Raw genomic sequence first — 19,844 nt, forward strand, 5'->3', positions numbered from 1 at the left:
GGCGCCCCTCGCGTGTGGAGCAATGGGCGCCCCTCGCGTGTGGAGCAATGGGCGCCCCTCGCGTGTGGAGCAATGGGCGCCCCTCGCGTGTGGAGCAATGGGCGCCCCTCGCGTGTGGAGCAATGGGCGCCCCTCGCGTGTGGAGCAATGGGCGCCCCTCGCGTGTGGAGCAATGGGCGCCCCTCGCGTGTGGAGCAATGGGCGCCCCTCGCGTGTGGAGCAATGGGCGCCCCTCGCGTGTGGAGCAATGGGCGCCCCTCGCGTGTGGAGCAATGGGCGCCCCTCGCGTGTGGAGCAATGGGCGCCCCTCGCGTGTGGAGCAATGGGCGCCCCTCGCGTGTGGAGCAATGGGCGCCCCTCGCGTGTGGAGCAATGGGCGCCCCTCGCGTGTGGAGCAATGGGCGCCCCTCGCGTGTGGAGCAATGGGCGCCCCTCGCGTGTGGAGCAATGGGCGCCCCTCGCGTGTGGAGCAATGGGCGCCCCTCGCGTGTGGAGCAATGGGCGCCCCTCGCGTGTGGAGCAATGGGCGCCCCTCGCGTGTGGAGCAATGGGCGCCCCTCGCGTGTGGAGCAATGGGCGCCCCTCGCGTGTGGAGCAATGGGCGCCCCTCGCGTGTGGAGCAATGGGCGCCCCTCGCGTGTGGAGCAATGGGCGCCCCTCGCGTGTGGAGCAATGGGCGCCCCTCGCGTGTGGAGCAATGGGCGCCCCTCGCGTGTGGAGCAATGGGCGCCCCTCGCGTGTGGAGCAATGGGCGCCCCTCGCGTGTGGAGCAATGGGCGCCCCTCGCGTGTGGAGCAATGGGCGCCCCTCGCGTGTGGAGCAATGGGCGCCCCTCGCGTGTGGAGCAATGGGAGCCCCTCGCGTGTGGAGCAATGGGAGCCCCTCGCGTGTGGAGCAATGGGAGCCCCTCGCGTGTGGAGCAATGGGAGCCCCTCGCGTGTGGAGCAATGGGAGCCCCTCGCGTGTGGAGCAATGGGAGCCCCTCGCGTGTGGAGCAATGGGAGCCCCTCGCGTGTGGAGCAATGGGAGCCCCTCGCGTGTGGAGCAATGGGAGCCCCTCGCGTGTGGAGCAATGGGAGCCCCTCGCGTGTGGAGCAATGGGAGCCCCTCGCGTGTGGAGCAATGGGAGCCCCTCGCGTGTGGAGCAATGGGAGCCCCTCGCGTGTGGAGCAATGGGAGCCCCTCGCGTGTGGAGCAATGGGAGCCCCTCGCGTGTGGAGCAATGGGAGCTCCTCGCGTGTGGAGCAATGGGCGCCCCTCGCGTGTGGAGCAATGGGAGCCCCTCGCGTGTGGAGCAATGGGAGCCCCTCGCGTGTGGAGCAATGGGCGCCCCTCGCGTGTCGAGCAATGGGAGCCCCTCGCGTGTCGAGCAATGGGAGCTCCTCGCGTGTCGAGCAATGGGAGCTCCTCGCGTGTCGAGCAATGGGAGCTCCTCGCGTGTCGAGCAATGGGAGCTCCTCGCGTGTCGAGCAATGGGAGCTCCTCGCGTGTCGAGCAATGGGAGCTCCTCGCGTGTCGAGCAATGGGAGCTCCTCGCGTGTCGAGCAATGGGAGCTCCTCGCGTGTCGAGCAATGGGAGCCCCTCGCGTGTCGAGCAATGGGAGCTCCTCGCGTGTCGAGCAATGGGAGCCCCTCGCGTGTCGAGCAATGGGAGCTCCTCGCGTGTGGAGCAATGGGAGCTCCTCGCGTGTGGAGCAATGGGCGCCCCTCGCGTGTGGAGCAATGGGAGCCCCTCGCGTGTGGAGCAATGGGAGCCCCTCGCGTGTGGAGCAATGGGAGCCCCTCGCGTGTGGAGCAATGGGCGCCCCTCGCGTGTGGAGCAATGGGCGCCCCTCGCGTGTCGAGCAATGGGAGCTCCTCGCGTGTCGAGCAATGGGAGCTCCTCGCGTGTCGAGCAATGGGAGCTCCTCGCGTGTCGAGCAATGGGAGCCCCTCGCGTGTCGAGCAATGGGAGCTCCTCGCGTGTCGAGCAATGGGAGCTCCTCGCGTGTCGAGCAATGGGAGCTCCTCGCGTGTGGAGCAATGGGAGCCCCTCGCGTGTGGAGCAATGGGAGATCCTCGCGTGTCGAGCAATGGGAGATCCTCGCGTGTCGAGCAATGGGAGATCCTCGCGTGTCGAGCAATGGGAGATCCTCGCGTGTCGAGCAATGGGAGATCCTCGCGTGTCGAGCAATGGGAGATCCTCGCGTGTCGAGCAATGGGAGATCCTCGCGTGTGGAGTTGCAGCTCACATGTTGCTGGATTTACTGAGTTTAGTTCCAGCTGCTACAGTGGCATTTGACCTCAAGACCGGAGTTGCTTGCCCAGTATCGTGATTACTAGGCTTCCCATTGCCTGGACAAAGAGCAAAGGAACGGATAATATAATTCGCATCAAGAACTCTGAACACTGTTAGAGGTTGGATTTGGTCAGAATGAGAGAAAGATGTTGGGCAGGATTCCTCCCGCCCCACCCCGACTCCTATTGAGGAATCCTTCCTTAAAGGGCCGATGTCTCCATGGACGATGAGCAAGAACTGAATCAAACTGGGGTGTCCCCACAGTCAAATTCCGTGCCAATATTCAGTTTAAAAAAATGATTAGTCACAAGTCAGCTTACATTAACGCTGCAACGAAGTTACTGTGAAAATCCCCTAGTCACCACACTCCGGCGCCTGTTTGGCTACACAGAGAATTTAGCATGGCCAATCCACCTAACCAACACATATTTGGACTGTGGGAGGAACCCGGAGGAAACCCACGCAGACACAGGGAGAATGTGCAAACTCCACACAGACAGTCACCCAAGCCAGAAATTGAACCCGGGTCCCTGGCGCTGAGAGGCAGCAATGCTAACCACTGCGCCACCGTGCCACTGTCACAAGATGCGCATGATGAATAATGGTCAACTGGGGAAAGTACTGAACGGTTCCCACTGTCTGTGGAATTGTACTTGTACAGCTCTAGAGAAAGCTGGGGTAAAGAAAGACTTGCTTTTCTCAGCTATCCAACCATAGAGACATAAGACCATAAGACCATAAGACATAGGAGCGGAAGTAAGGCCATTCGGCCCATCGAGTCCACTCCACCATTCAATCATGGTTGATTTCAACTCCATTTACCCGCTCTCTCCCCATAGCCCTTAATTCCTCGAGAAATCAAGAATTTATCAATTTCTGTCTTGAAGACGCTCAACGTCTCGGCCTCCACAGCCCTCTGTGGCAATGAATTCCACAGACCCACCACTCTCTGGCTTGCCTTGACACAGATGAAGCTCATGCTGGGGGTGCGGCGGTGGTTGTTAACATTCCCCAGAGAACAGGCAACCCATCTGTCCAGCTCTACAAGTCAGCTTCTCCAAAACTCTGACCAGCACTAACAACTGACAAGAATTTAAAACACAGGCGCTCCCTATCCCTCAAGAAAAAGAAAACTACAAACTCACCATAGCCATTTTCCTTTCAATCTGCAGTGTCACAATTACAAAAGTATTCGAGACTGGGGAACATAAAGAGGTCTGTTAAATCACAAACAGCAAGTGAAGAGAGAATGATATAATTATACACTAGTGAGATTTGGGTAAAATATCACACTGTGACAGTAATGCCATCTCTTGCTGTCACACATTTCCCTGTACAGTTTCACTGCCTAGTCAGTCACTAAACACAAGACTTGTCAATCATGGTGACAGCAGCAGCCAGACTGCTAACCCCAAGGCAAGGCAGGAGGTGAAACCTCCAAATAAGCAACAATTCACTACACATGGGATGAGGGAAGGACAAGGTGACATTGTTGTAACAATAGGAATGGAGAGCACAGCATGAACGTAGAAGAATTCTAATTACTTTAGTCTTCTGATGTTGGAAATTAAAATCAGTAGAAAATGCCAGGACAAGTTCAAAATTAGCAAATTGCAGGCAAGGAGGAATGTTAAATCTCAGTGGACAAGCTCAAAGTTAGGAGATCTGAAGAAAGTAAGTCATTTTCACCTGCAAAATGAATAAAGTTTAGACTAAGTTACCAGGAAGGTATCATATGGATGCTTGAACGAGGTTTAAGACAACTGAGAAGTCTAGCTTCTAAAAATTCTCAAGTTAGATATGCTGTAATGAGAATTAAACCAGCAAGGAGCTGTTAGCATAGCATTCCTCTGGGCGAACCAATGGCAAATACCTTTACTTTAACCTAGTTCTGGAGTGCTGGAAATCACGAGAGAATGGAAAAGGGTCAGAGAAATAAATCACTTCCCCAATGTGGGATACTCACCAATTATAAGGCACAAGGCAGGCCAACTGTAGGGATCCTTGAGGAACAGTGAGATGACTTGAATTGGATCCACTAATATACCATATCTGTAAATTGAAGTAGTATCAATGCCAGTTTTCTTTTTAAATCTTTTAACCCATATCGATTTAAAAACGATTTTCTACATTAAATGAAAACTAAACCTTCAGATTTCTGCTCTATCAACCCAGATATAAAGACTAGAACACGAAAAAACTCCTTCTCCAATAACCAAAATAAATATAAAACCAGGGGAGAAACACCAACAAACGTTACTCACTTCTGACTGGGAAGCCTGCTTCATCACCCAGAATCCTTTGACCAGACTATTTTACTACACACAGCAAGACCATCTTCAGAGAAACTCTCAGTTTTAATTACAGTCGTGTGTGGGTTATATTCTTGGCCCAGTAATTTAGAGAACTGGAATTCAGATTCCACCACGGGAGACTGGAAATAAAATACATCTGTACCAGTAAAGTTGACCAGGTTGTTGTAAAAGCTCAATTATTTCAGTGATATCCTTTGAGGACAGCGACAGTCCTTCCCCAGTTTGGCTGCTTTGTGACTCGAGAAGCACATGGTGACTCTATGCCATTTCTCTGAACCAGAACTGTGTCCACCACCACTTTTAGGGCAACAAAAGGGACGGGTAGTTTGTGTTGGCCTTGCCAGCAATGCAATTTTTGAAACAAAAAATGTGCACCTTGTCATGTTACTAACTAAATTATTTTATGATGCACAAGAAGTGAGAGGTGGAAGAGATTAAATAGAATAGATATATATATTAAAGATATCTTTAAAAACCTCATTTCCCCATACCTCCCAATGAATGAAAGGTCATTGCTGTTCACATAGCACTCAAGAAGAACAGTTGACTGGAAGCAACACTAGCCATGTAAATTGGGAAAAGCCAATGAAACACTGACTAACATTAAGCAAGTGTTTACTGCATCGATCCCAATGTTGACAAGCCTTCCGTAACACTGTTGCATTGCAGCTTGATGGGAAAATGCTTAAACTCAGGCTTCTGCCATGGAGGTGAAGGGAACGTTTTACAGCAAAATGTGTGTGTGCAAGCCACTCTCACCATCCTTCAGTATGTACTACCACTGATTCCAATTTACAAAACTGACCTGAACTTACAAGATAGAAACCATAGAAATCATAGAAACCCTACAGTGCAGAAGGAGGCCATTCGGCCCATCGAGTCTGCACCCACCACAATCCCACCCCCCACCCCCACATATTTACCCGCTAATCCCTCTAACCTACGCATCTCAGGACTCTAAGGGGCAATTTTTAAGCTGGCCAATCAACCTAACCCGCACATCTTTGGACCAATCAATGTGAAGCAATCAAATCTGCAGATGATAGGAGGGCAGTGGAATTGTAAAAGCAGAAATGTGTTAGGCAACAGTACTGAGCACTTAAATAGTCCCTTGAACATAAAAACCCCAATCCATTTCACAGTGGTGTAGTCAGACACAAGACATAGGGTGGGAGTTCCAGGATCCACCGAACAGCACTGTGGTGCACCTACACCTCAAGGGCTGCAGTGGTTCAAGGAGGCAGCTCACCACCACCTTTGAAGGGCAACTAGGGATGGGCAATAAATGCTGGTAAAGCCAGTGATGCCCACATCCTGTAAATGAAAAAATGAACAGAAATGAGCAAAGGGTTGGTCTTTAAGGACCTTCATTAAGAAGGAGAGGAGGGCACAAAATATGATGGTTGACAGAACATGGGTAGCTGGAATTTCATGTGTAAAACGCTGCATGCAGATAGGCAATACACATACTCCAGGAATGGAGCTGAAGGATCTTGGGAATCTTAACAGATTCAACATCAAACTAGCACAGACCCGCAATGAAAAAGCTAACATAATACTGAACTTCATAGCCAGAAGAGATGAACGGAAGTTAGGGAGTTCATAATAAAATGTTGTTGTGAAGTTATCTTGAATAGGTATTGAAGATTAGGTGTACAAAAAAATAATCTGGAACATTATTACAAATTCTACTGTGCAAGGGGAGCGAGAGACACAAGTTCAAACTGTTCATGGGTAATTTTAGAACCAGTATCAGGAAATGCCTCCACATACAAAGAACGATGTATAGGAACATATGGATTAGGAGCAGGAGTAGGCCATTCAGCCAATAACATTCAGCTCCTTTATTCTTCTTACCAAAATACATAACTTCACATTTCCCTATATTTATACACGCTGCACTTTCTATCCCTTCCTGCCATGGTCTGTTTATCATTTCCCACATTAATATCTTTCAGTGTGTGTGGTTTAAACATCCAGCAGAATAACGTTCTGGAATCATTGATGCATGAAAGGAAATTATGAGCTGATACAAGTAGAGAACCCCAAGATGGGCTGACTGGTCTTCCTCATCTTGTGCTCATAGCAATGCAGTTGCACCGTATCCCCACAATGTTGCCTTTAGTGCAGTGGAACAGGAGTTCAATGCTTGTTCAGTGGGCAGTGGTTGGGGAGGGGGGTGGAAATGGATGGATGGATAGATGGTGGGATGGGGGGAGGGGTGTGTGTGTGTGAGAGAGACTGAGTGATGCAGGTATGGGTCATATGAGGTGGTGCTTGGGGATTGTATAGTCAGGGGGATACACACAGTTCCTTTCAGCCGAGAGTGGGAGCCCAGATGGCAATGTTGCTGCTTGTAGGGACCATAACATTGGTAGAACTAGGAAAGAGGTTCTGCTGGGGGCAGATGAGCAGCTAGGGGCTAAATTAAAAAGCTGAACCTCAAAAGGTCATAATCTCTGGATTACTATCTGAGCCATGAGCAAACTTGCACAGGGTAAACAAAATTCGGAAGTTTAACGCGTGGCTCAAAGATCAGTGTGGGAGAAATGGGTTTCGATTCATGGGGCACTGGCATCAGTACTGGAGAAAGTGGGAGTTGTACCACTGGGATGGCCTACACTTGCACCATGCCAGGGCAAGTGTGCAGGTGAGTTGTATAATTGGGAGGTAGAGAAGGCTTTAAACTAAATAGTGGGAGCAAGAGATCACGTTTGGGAAGATGTAATAAGTTAAGCAGAGAAGATGTGGCGAAAAAGCAAGGGAGGAATAAGGGCAACGATGATCGGAACATGGCAGGAAGGGACAGAGTGTAGGAACAGCAGATAAGGCTAGACATTTTGACATCAGTTTGAGTACGCAGTGTGCACAAAGTATTGTATGCAGACTAAACTATGGACCAACACTGAAGATCAGATTAACACAGTAATGGTGTTACATGAATCCCAAGTGTTCTGGCTTAGGCATAAGTGACTACTTTTCAAAAGTATTTCAATGATTGTGAACTTGCTGAAAATTCAACTGTTTCTGCTTACACCCTCCTCTATTTCTCTGTTATTTACACTCTGGATTAACGTGGTAATTTAGTGAGGGGTGGGGGTGGGGGCGGTACTGTTGAAAAGATTAGTGGCCTCTTCCACTATGGTGTATGCTGGATGGAGTGATTCCACGATTCTCACCATGTGCCTCACGCTAACTGGACAACTGAAGCTGGAATTTTCCATGACATCCAAACTAAAACCTTTTATTGATTTCCTCCCCCTCACATATCGAACAGTTGTTGATCATTCACCAAGACATACTCTTTTTAAATGACAGATCAATACTTACTTAATAAGGTTCTCGAGGAAAAGGCGAGCATTGCTCAAGATCTGCAAGAAAAAAAAAATTGGTTATGCAATATTCTGCTAATTTGATTATCGATCTGCATTGGTGGTGTCAATAATACCAAAATCTATAGCTGCAAATTTGTACAGAGCTCCTAGTCTAAGTACATGCCTTCCACAATCAAACCAGACTTCAATGATCAGTGCAGAAACCAATCCTCAATAGGTCTCATTGAACAACATAGCAAGAGGGAGGGGCCAATCAGCCCCCTGAGCCTGTTCTGCCATTTTAGTAGATCAGCCTGGTATCTTAAGTCCATTCATCCATCTTGGTTCTGTAACCCTTAATACTTGTGCCTAACAAAAATAAACAACGCCAGCCAAACAATTTAGAAGTGTCTTTTGGTTTAGCTGCCACTCCTTTCTTAAGTTAATAAGATACAAGGTATAGGAGCAGAATTAGGCCATTTGGCCCATTGAGTCTGCTCCGCCATTTGATCATGGCCGATACACTCATCTCCATTTTCCTGTCTTCTCTCCATAACCCTTCAACCCATTACCAATTAAAAATCTGTCTAACTCCTTCTTAAATTTACTCACTGTCCCAGCATCCACCGCACTTTGGGGCAGCGAATTCCACAGATTCATAATCCTTTGGGAGAAGTAGTTTCTCCTCAACTCTGTTTTAACTTTGCTACCCCTTATCCTAAGACTATGACCTCTCATCCTAGAATGCCTCACAAGAGGAAGCATCCAACTACCAGGCTGACTCCAGGGATGGCGGGACTGATGTATGAGGAGAGATTGACTAGGTTAGGATTGTTTTTGCTGGAGTTCAGAGGAATGAGGGGCGATCTCATAGAAACATATAAAATTCTAACAGGACTAGACAGGGTAGATGCAAGGAGGATGTTTCCGATGGTGAGTATGACCTGAAGAAGGAGCTTGAGGCTCCGAAAGCTAGTGCTGCCAAATAAACCTGTTGGACTTTAACCTGCTGTTGTGAGACTTCTTACTGTGAGTATGTCCAGAACCAGGGGTCACAGTCTGAAGAATAGGGGTAGACCATTTAGGACAGATGAGGAGACATTTCTTCACCCAAAGAGTGGTGAGCCTGTGGAATTCATTATCACAGGAAGTAGTTGATGCCAAAACATTGAATGTATTCAAGAAGTAGCACTTGGGGTGAATGGAATCAAAGGTTATGGGGAGAAAGCAAGATTTGGCTATTGAGTTGGATGATGAGACATGATTGTGATGAATGGTGGAACAGGTTTGAAGGGCCAAATGGTTTCCTCCTGCTCCTATCATTTAGGTTTCTATCCACTCCATATCTACTTTATCCATACCTTTTATCATCTTGAATACCTCAATTTGATCTCCCCTCATTCTTCTAAATTCCAGAGAGTGTCGGCCTAAACTGTTCAATCTCTCTTCATACGACAAACTGCTCATCTCTGGAATCAATCTAATGAACCTCCTCTGAACAGCCTCCAATGCCACTACATCATTCCTCAAATAAGGGGACCAAAACTGCGCACAATACTCCAGGTGCAGTCTCACCAATGCCTTATATAGTTGCAACAATACTTCCTTACCTTTATATCCTATTCCTTTAGCTACAAGTTATTAGCTATTCTTGAATAGTTGAGACTTATTTGATGACTTCCAGTCTGCTGAGACCATTCCAGAATCGAAGAAAGTTTTGGAAACCACAGACAGAGATAATGATTGCAACTTCTGAGCCCTAAGATGCAAGTTTGATTTTAATGTCCCCCCCACCCGGGTTTTTCCAGTACCTTTTCTCAATTAATTAATTTCCTCACTCTTATTAGGCCCTAGGTTACCCTCTATTACTAATATATAACTTGTGAAAGCAAATACAAAATATTTGTTCAGTGTCTCTGCCATTTCCTCATTCCCCATATTAATTTCTTCTGTCTCTTCTGAACATTTACTTTAGCTACTCTCTCCCTTTTATATTCTTGTAATCTTACAATCTGTTTTATATTCCTGCCTTGTTTACTCTCATTCATTTTCTACCTTTTTTATCCGTTTTTTGGTGGTTCATTGCTGGTTTCTAAAACAATCCTGTTTGCCACACGGCTATTCATTGGCACATTATAAACCTCGCTTTGAATCAATATTCTTTCAATCTCGCACCTAATTGATCTTCCTTAGTAAGCTATGGATGGAGCTTTTGGAACAAAGAACAGTACAGCACAGGAACAGGCCCTTCGGCCCTCCAAGCCTGCGCTGATCCGTTGTCCTATCTAGACCAACCGCTTACGTCCCTCTATTCCCCGTCCGTTCATGTGTCTATCCAGATAAATCTTTTGTCTTTTCAATGGATTGTATTTTTGTTGAATATTTTAAATAGTTTCTTTAAATGTTTCTCACTGTTTATTTACCACCACACCTTTTAGACTATTTACCCAATTAATCTTAGCAAGATCTCTTTGTTTAAGTTTAAAATTGTTGTTTGTGATCAGAGTATACCCTTCTCAAGCTTACAAACATATGAACAAGGGGCAGAAATATGCCATTCAGCCCCTTGAGCCTGCTCTGCCATTTAATAGGGTTATGGCTGATCTGATAGTAACTTCAAATCTGCATCCTGCCTACACCCGATAGCCTGTCACCCCCTTGCTTACTAAGAATCTATCCACCACTGCCTTAAAAATATTCCAAAATTCTACTTCCACCACCTCTTCAGGAAGAGAGATCCAAAGACTTTCGAACTTTGGTGAAAAAATGTCACCCCATCTCCATTTTAAATGGGTGACCCTTTTTTTTTAAAACAGTGACCGTTTGTTCTAGATTCTCCCACAAGAGGAAGCATCCTCTCCACATCCACACTGTCAATCCCCCTCAGGATCTTAAAGGTTTCAATCAACTTGCCACTTACTCTTCTAAACTCCAGCAGATACAAGCCTAGCCTGTCCAACTTTTCCTCATAAGTCATCCACTTCAGGTATTAGTTTGGTAAACCTTCTCTGAACTTTTTCCAACGCATTTACATTCTTCCTTCAGTAAGGTGACCAATACTGTACACAGTATTCCAGATGTGGCCTCACTAGTGCCCTGTACAACTGAAGCATAACCTTCCTACTGTTTGTAATCAACTCCCTCACAATAAACAATAACATTCTATTAGCTTTTCTAATTACTTGCTCTTAGCAGTGGAAGGATTCTTTTCTAACTGGAGGTCTGCGACAAGCGGTGTTCCACAATGATCAGTGTTGGGGATCTGTTGTTTGTAATATGATTTGGAGGAAAATGTAGGTGGTCTGATGAGTACATTTGCAGATGATACAAAAATTGGGGGAGTAGCGGATAGTGAGGAGGATTGTCAGAGGATACAGGAAAGTTTAAAAGAGATAAGGGGCAAATTTTTCACACAGAGTGGTGAATGCCTGGAACGTGCCGCCAGAGGTGGTGGTGGAAGCAGATTCTATAACAACGTTCAAGAGGCATCTGGATAGATACATGAATAGACAGGGAACAGAGGGATATGGACCACGTAGAGGCAAGAAAATATTACAAAGAACAAAGAACAATACAGCACAGGAACAGGCCCTTCGGCCCTCCAGGCCCGCGCCGCTCCCTGGTCCAAACTAGACCATTCTTTTGTATCCCTCCATTCCCACTCCGTTCATGTGGCTATCTCGATAAGTCTTAAACGTTCCCAGTGTGTCCGCCTCCACCACCTTGCCCGGCAGCGCATTCCGGGCCCCCACCACACTGTGTGTAAAATACGTCCTTCTGATATCCGCGTTAAACCTCCCCCCCTCACCATGAACCTATGACCCCTTGTGAACCTCACCACCGACCTGGGAAAAAGCTTCCCACCGTTCACCCTATCTATGCCGTTCATAATTTTATACACCTCTATTAGGCCACCCCTCATCCTCCGTCTTTCCAGTGAGAACAACCCCAGTTTACCCAATCTCTCCTCATAACTAAGCCCTTCCATACCAGGCAACATCCTGGTAAACCTTCTCTGTACTCTCTCCAAAGCCTCCACGTCCTTCTGGTAGTGTGGCGACCAGAACTGGGCGCAGTATTCCAAATGCGTCCGAACCAACGTTCTATACAACTGCAACATCAGACCCCAACTTTTATACTCTATGCCCCGTCCTATAAAGGCAAGCATGCCATATGCCTTATTCACTACCTTCTCCACCTGTGATGTCACCTTCAAGGATCTGTGGACTTGCACACCCAGGTCCCTCTGCGTACCTACACCCTTTATGATTCTGCCATTTATCGTATAGCTCCCCCCTACACTAGTTCTACCAAAATGCATCACTTTGCATTTATCTGGATTGAACTCCATCTGCCATTTCTTTGCCCAAATTTCCAGCCTATCTATATCCTTCTGTAGCCTCTGACAATGTTCCTCACTATCTGCAAGTCCAGCCATTTTCGTGTCGTCCGCAAACTTACTGATCACCCCAGTTACACCTTCTTCCAGATTGTTTATATAAATCACAAACAGCAGAGGTCCTAATACAGAGCCCTGCGGAACACCACTAGTCACAGGCATCCAGCCAGAAAAAGACCCTTCCACTACCACCCTCTGTCTTCTGTGACCAAGCCAGTTCTCCACCCATCTAGCCACCTCCCCCTTTATCCCATGAGATCCAACCTTTTGCACCAACCTACCATGAGGGACTTTGTCAAACGCTTTACTCAAGTCCATATAGACGACATCCACGGCCCTTCCCTCATCAACCATTCTAGTCACTTCTTCAAAAAACTCCACCAGGTTAGTGAGGCATGACCTCCCTCTCACAAAACCATGCTGACTATCGTTAAAGAGTTTATTCCTTTCTAAATGCGCATACATCCTATCTCTAAGAATCCTCTCCAACAACTTCCCGACCACGGACGTCAAGCTCACCGGCCTATAATTTCCCGGGTTATCCTTCCTACCCTTCTTAAATAACGGGACCACATTAGCTATCCTCCAATCCTCTGGGACCTCACCTGTGTCCAGTGACGAGACAAAGATTTGCGTCAGAGGCCCAGCGATTTCATCTCTCGTCTCCCTGAGCAGCCTGGGATAGATTCCATCAGGCCCTGGGGATTTGTCAGTCTTTATATTCCTTAAAAAACCTAACACTTCCTCCCTTGTAATGGAGATTTTCTCTAACGGGTCAACACTCCCCTCCGAGACACTCCCAGTCAACACATCCCTCTCCTTTGTGAATACCGACACAAAGTATTCATTTAGGATATATATTAGATTAGAGAGGCATCTGTGTCAGCACAGACTTGGTGGGCTGACGGGCCTGTTCCTGTGCTGTTCTTTGTTCCTGCATACTAACCTTTTGTGATTCATGCACTCGGACAACCAGATTCCTCTACACATATCCCTGCAGTCAGCACAGCACATGAAGAGGATAGTTAAGAAGGCACATGGGACACATGCTTTTATTAGTCATGGCAGAGAATATGAGAGCAAGGAGATTATATTAGAGCTGTACAAAACATTGGTTAGGCCAGAGCTGGAGTGCTGTGTGCAGTTCTGGTCACCTCACTGTAGGAAGGATGTGATTGCACTCGAGGGAGTGCAGAGGAGGTTCACGAGGATGTTGCCTGGGATGGAGAATTTGAGCTATGAGGAGAGACTGGATAGGCTTGGATTGTTTTCTTTAGAGCAGAGAAGGCTGAGGGGCACATGATTGAGGTGTATAAGATTATGAGGGGTATGAACAGGGGGAGGAGGGAGCAGCTGTCCCCCTTGGTCGAGGGGTCAATCATGAGGGGGGAATGTTTTCGGGTAAGGAGCAGGAGATTCAGAGGGGAATTGAAAAAATATTTTTTAGTCAGAGGGTGGTGGGAATCTGCAATGCACTGCCTGGGAAGGTAGTGGAGGCTGGAAACCTTAAAAAAAATTTGGATGAGCACTTGAAATGTCATAACATTCAAGAATATGGGACAAGTGCAGAAAAATGGGATTAGCGTGACTTTCGTGGCAGTTGTCAGTGCAGACTCGATGGGCCAAAGGGCCTTTTCGGAGCTGCTCTATGATTTTCTGAACCTAGAACCTCGATCATGATGCCATCTTCTATTATCAGAGCCACCCCTCCCCCTTTTCCAGTCTTCCTGTCTTTTCAAAATATCGTACGCTTGAAATATTCCCAACTTGATCACCTTGTAACCTGGTCTCGGTTGTTATGACGGCGAGGTTGAAAAGACCAGGTTGAGTTATTCAGGTAACACTGCTCAATTCCCCCCTTTCCCCGGTGGGGTGTAGGGTGCTGGGGGGGGGGGGGGGGGGGGGGGGGTGGAATACTCTGCTTCCCTGGTTTAAGGAACACGTAGCCAGCCTTGTAGCTAGTTTAAGAGCTGCACTGTCAGATGCCTGGCAGCAAGTTTCTCTGTCTTGTTGATAAAGCTAAAGTTCATTTTATTAGTCACAAGTAAGGCTTACATTAACATGGCAATGAAGTTCCTGTGAAATTTCCCTAGTCACCACACTTCGGCACCTGTTCGGGTACACTGAGGGAGAATTTAGCATGGCCAATGCACCTAACCAGCACGTCTTTCAAACAGTGGGAGGAAACTGGAGCACCCGAAGGAAACCCACGCAGACACGGGGAGAATGTGCAAACTCCACACAGACAGTGACCCAAGCTGGGAACTGAACCCGTGTCCCTGGCACTGAGACAGCAGTGCTAACCACTACGCCACCATGCTGTGATCAGGGATTGGTGAAGGGCACATGGAGTTTAAGCTCACCAAAATTCACTACCCTTGTCCTTTTCTGCTCCCTTTCATAGTGGATCAGCTGCAGTCAGAAATTCACCATATGGGAAGCAAAGTTGCAGTGAGCATGTTCCATCTGTTTTGAATGGAAGTGTTCTAGCTTTTGAAAGTAACTAAAACAAATCTGCTGAGCTTTTAAGCCCTCATTTCTAATCGTGCTGCATTTAGCTCAGAGGTTGCAATGTCAGAATGGGAATGTCCTCAATCTAAATTTGGAAAGAACTCACATTGTGTTGCTAGCAGAAACATGTACCAAGTGACTATTGTTATTGCACCCACGCTGATCTCACCCCTCATTAGGATCATAGCCAGAAGACCATTTAGTCTAACAAGTCTATGCCAGTTTTCTCTAAGATAGCCCTACTTCCCCGCTCCTTCCCCATATCCCACCTTTCCACGGTATTTATCAATTTCTCTTTTGCAGTCTGAAATTGGATCTATTAGGTACTCCACTGAAATCCTTCATGGCTTAAAGCACCTCTATCAAATCTCCTTTTAGCGTCCCTTACTGAAGAGAAACAATCCAATTCTTCAGTCTATTTCTCTAATTCTTCATCCCTGGAACTCTTCTAGTAAATCTCTTCTGTAATCTCTCCAAAGCCTTCACATCTTTCCAGAGGGTGGTGCTTAGAATGGGACACACACTTTCTAACTTATGTCCCTGCTTCACTTTCTGGTAGTCTATCACTGGCATTTTAATCCATAAATTAGAAACAAGTTTGGTAAAACTCTCCAGTGCAGGACTAAATTCGGAAAGGGCTCCAAATTTCCAGGGGAGCGAACAAACAGAAATGCGAGGAGAAGCCTGGGCAGGATTGGGAGAAGCCAATTCTGCACCAATTCCAAGAAAGTGCAGGAAAGTAATAAGCCAGTCGGGGCCCACAGCATCATCTTTTTAACGTCAGGATGTGTCACTGTTCGTACCCGAAGTTCACACATTTGTGCTTTGCAGAAGCAGCATTGTGCGGGTATCAGAACCAGACATTTGCAGCAGTTTTCTTTCTCAGTCCAGCACTGTCGAAAAGGAGGGGAGTTCCCAGTGATGGCAAATGGCAGGAACTGGACACAAATTAGAGTCAGAGAGTCACAGAGGTTTACAGCATGGGAACAGGCCTTTTGGCCCAACTTGTCCATGCCGCCCCTTTTTTTAAACCCCTAAGCTAGTTCCAATTGCCCGCGTTTGGCCCATATCCCTCTACCCCCATCTTACCCATGTAACTATCTAAATGCTTTTTAAAAGACAAAATTGTACCCGCCTCTACTACTACCTCTGGCAGCTTGTTCCAGACACTCACCACCCTGAGTGAAAAAATCTATTCTTATTATTTATTTTATTAAATAGTCACAAGTAAGGCTTACATTAACACTGCAATGAAGTTACTGTGAAATTCCGCTCTGCACCCTTTTGTATCGCTCCCCTCTCACCTTAAACCTATGCCCTCTAGTTTTAGACTCCCCTACCTTTGGGAAAAGATATTGACGATCTACTTTAGCTATGCCCCTCATTATTTTATAGACCTTGATAAGTTCACCCCTAAGCCTCTCGCACCAGAGAAAAAAGTTCCAGTCTATCCAGCCTCTCCTTGTAACTCGAACCATCAAGTCCCGGTAGCATTCTGGTAAATCTTTTCTGCACTCTTTCTAGTTTAATAATATTCTTTCTATAATATGGTGACCAGAATTGCACACAGTATTCCAAGTGTGGCCGTACCAATGTCTTGTACAACTTCAACAAGATGTCCCAGCTCCTATATTCAATGTTCTGACCAATGAAACCAAGCATGCTGAATGCCTTCTTCACCACTTTGTCCATCCGTGACTCCACTTTCAAGGAGCTATGAACATATACCTCGAGATCTCTTTGTTTTATAACTCTCCCCAACGCCTTACCATTAACAGAGTAAGTCCTGCCCTGGTTCGATCTACCAAAATGCATCACCTCGCATTTGTCTAAATTAAACTCCATCTGCCATTCGTCAGCCCACTGGCCCAATTGATCAAGATCCCGCTGCAATCAGAGATAACCTTCTTTACTGTCCACTACGCCACCAATCTTGGTGTTATTTGCAAACTTACTAACCATGCCTACTAAATTCTCATCCAAAATCATTAATATAAATAACAGTGGGCCCAGCACTGATCCCTGAGGCACACCACTGGTCACAGGCCTCCAGTTTGAAAACCAACCCTCCTCAACCACCCTTTGTCTTCTGTCAAGAAGCCAATTTTGTATCCAATTGGTTACCTCACCCTGGATCCTGAGAGATCTAACTTTATGCACCAACCTACCATGCGGTACCTTGTCAAAGGCCTTGCTAAAGTCCATGCAGACAACATCAACTGCACTGCCATCATCTACCTTCTTGGTTACCCCTTCAAAAAAAATCAAATTTGAGAGACATGATTTTCCACTCACAAAGCCATGCTGACGGTCCCTAATCAGTCTTTGCATCTCTAAATGCCTGTAGATCCTGTCTCTCAAAATACCTTCCAACAACTTACCCACCACAGATGTGAGGCTCACCGGCCTGTAGCTCCCAGGCTTTTCCCTGCAGCCCTTTTTAAACAAAGGCACAACTTTGTTTAACAACAAATTCCAAATATGTTTTTCCAAATTTATTAGCGGGACTTGGTAGAGGGATCTGTCCCAGACCACTGACAGCAGCTGTTGGTCAGGTAAGCCAGAGTTGGCCAAACAGTCTTCCTGATCTCCAGGCCTTGCTGCCTACGAACACGGACTGCTTCAATATCTGAAGAGTTGTTGAAAACTCTGCAACTATCAGCAAATATGCCCTCTCCTGACCTTAATTTGAAGGGAAGGTCACCGATGAAGTAGATGATGGTTGGGCATACAACTGCTGTACACTGTACAGTGGTAGCATGGAACTGAAACAACGGCTTCAAAATTACAACAGATCTGGAGTCGTACAAAGTGATTTCTAAACAAATGGACAGCAAATATCCTCACTCATGTGGCCGCTCATCTCTTTGGTGCTCAATACAACAGTGCAATGGAGTTAAACTCACCCAGCCAAAGACAGTTGTTAGTGATTTGCAGAGTTACTGACAGTAAAACTGTCCCTGTGATTTTGGTACTAGATTATCACGGCACATGTTGAGAGTTCAATTCTTATCTGGGTATGTCACAAAGTTGGTAAATTTGGTCATTTGTCATAAAAGGCACACTGGCCCATGAGGAAATTGACACCTCACCGATACTAGCAACACTTGGCTTCGCATTTCAGGGTGGCACAGTGGTTAGCACTGTTGCCTCACAGCGCCAGGGACTTGGGTTCTATGCCAGTCTTGGGTGACCTGTGTCTGTGTGGGTTTCCTCCTATCGTCCAAAGATGTGCAGGGTAGGTGGGTTAGCCATGGTAAATGCGGGAGGGGGGGGCAGTGGTTAGGCTTGGGCAAGATGCTCTTTTGCAGAGTCGGTGCAGAATCGATGGGATGAATGGCCCCTTCCTGCACTGTAGGGATTCAATGGTTTCTTTTCGCAACACCTAATGCCCTCAGTGACAGGTGCAGTGCGATTGACAATAAATAGGGCTTTACTAGTGCTGCCGAGATCCAAATAGTAAATAAAGCTGGAAATAGGAGTAGTGGTTATTTATATTGCATATGTTTTTTAAAAATGAAGTAACAGGCAGGAAAACTTATCTTTCCTAACAGGCTATGAGGAATAGAGCTGTGTCAAAAGATAACATTTCACCACTTTTGATGGACTCACAGATCAAATGAGTACAAGGCTGTGGTGGAACTGTTAAACACAGCACAGAGAAGGCCAACTTCCCAAAACACAGTGTGTAAGAAAACTCCAGCAAAGGCAGTGGGAGTGACCTTGCTACACAAATATTCTGCAATCCAGTCATTCTGGGACATTCATATCCTTGGAGCAAAACAGGCTGAGGGGATTAATTCCAAGGACCGAACCACAAACCAAGTTAGAATCGCTCCCACACATATTTTAAAACTATTAAAAATTCATTGCAGTAAATTAAAGGCTCAGAATGCGCCAACTGTAATTAAACACTCAAGCATTTAAGCAGCAAATTTTCATTGCAATTTATATTCTCAAAGCTGCCTCACTAGTTTGACCCAAGTCAACAAACTATCAGCAAATTACAGTTATCCTAACAAATCCGACCAGCGGAAAGCTGCTAAACTGCATTCAGCAAATCTTTATTGCAAAAATCCCACGGATTCTCAACCCGTCACCTGATCTTGGTACTCTTGACTTTACATTTCCTTGTCCAACTCCTGATGCTCTCAGGGTGTGGAGCAATGTGATGCTCCACAATTAGGGCATTGCTCGTGCCATCCAAAGAACAAAGAACAAAGAACAATACAGCACAGGAACAGGCCCTTCAGCCCTCCAAGCCCGCGCCGCTCCCCGGTCCAGGATTGAATCCTGAATCCAGGATCCCCGCCCAATTTTCCAGCCTATCTACATACCAATATCCTATCCACCGAGCTGTCCCTCACAGCTACGATGCTTTGTTCATTACAACCTATTAACTCACCCCCACCCCCCTATTCCAGACCATGTGATCCCCAGGGAGAGGCGAAAACCCAGAGTGAAAAACCCCAGGGCCAATATGGGGAAAAAAAAAAATCTGGGAAATTCCTCTCCGACCCCCTGAGGCGATCGAAACGAGTCCAGGAGATCACAATGGCCCTGATCGGAAAATGCTTCCCAACCCTAGTCATTTCCACTTCCATGAACACCATATGAATTCCCTGCCCCCGAGACAGGTTCCCAACTATCCGCAGTCTCGCTCTGTACTGGCACCAGCAAGATGATCATAGAATGATAAGTGATAAATGATAATAATATCATAAATGATAATAATCCAAATCCAATTAATGATGTAAAGAATTTCAAATCATTCACATTCACCCAATGAAAGTGCCAATGTGCTTCATGGAGTGTTTAAACAGTCACAGAGACACAAATGACGATAGTGGGATAGGTGAACAAATGATTGGTCAAAGGGATGGATTTTGAGCAACATGCTAAGACCAGAAGAAATAGGAACAGAAGTAGGCCATTCAGCCCCTCGAGCTTGCTCCACCATTCAACAGGATCATGGCTGATCCGACATGCCTCACGTCCACTTTCCTGCTCTTTCCCCATAAAATTGC

The 19,844-nt window shown here is 46.7% G+C and overlaps 1 protein-coding gene across 1 annotated transcript in view; it reads right to left on the reverse strand.

Moving 5' to 3' along the window:
* The window catches only part of dgat1a (diacylglycerol O-acyltransferase 1a), a 121,241-nt gene that overhangs the window by 50,602 nt on the left and 50,795 nt on the right, over window positions 1-19,844 (reverse strand). The window contains exons 3-5 of the mRNA XM_078230483.1: window positions 7,924-7,964; window positions 4,245-4,330; window positions 3,424-3,476 (exon numbers count right to left, since the gene is read on the reverse strand). Of these exons, the coding sequence (XP_078086609.1) occupies window positions 3,424-3,476; window positions 4,245-4,330; window positions 7,924-7,964 (180 nt within the window). The remainder of the gene's footprint in view (window positions 1-3,423; window positions 3,477-4,244; window positions 4,331-7,923; window positions 7,965-19,844) is intronic.

The sequence above is a fragment of the Mustelus asterias genome, chromosome 2, assembly GCF_964213995.1.
Source record: "Mustelus asterias chromosome 2, sMusAst1.hap1.1, whole genome shotgun sequence".
NCBI classification, from domain to species: Eukaryota; Metazoa; Chordata; class Chondrichthyes; order Carcharhiniformes; family Triakidae; genus Mustelus; species Mustelus asterias.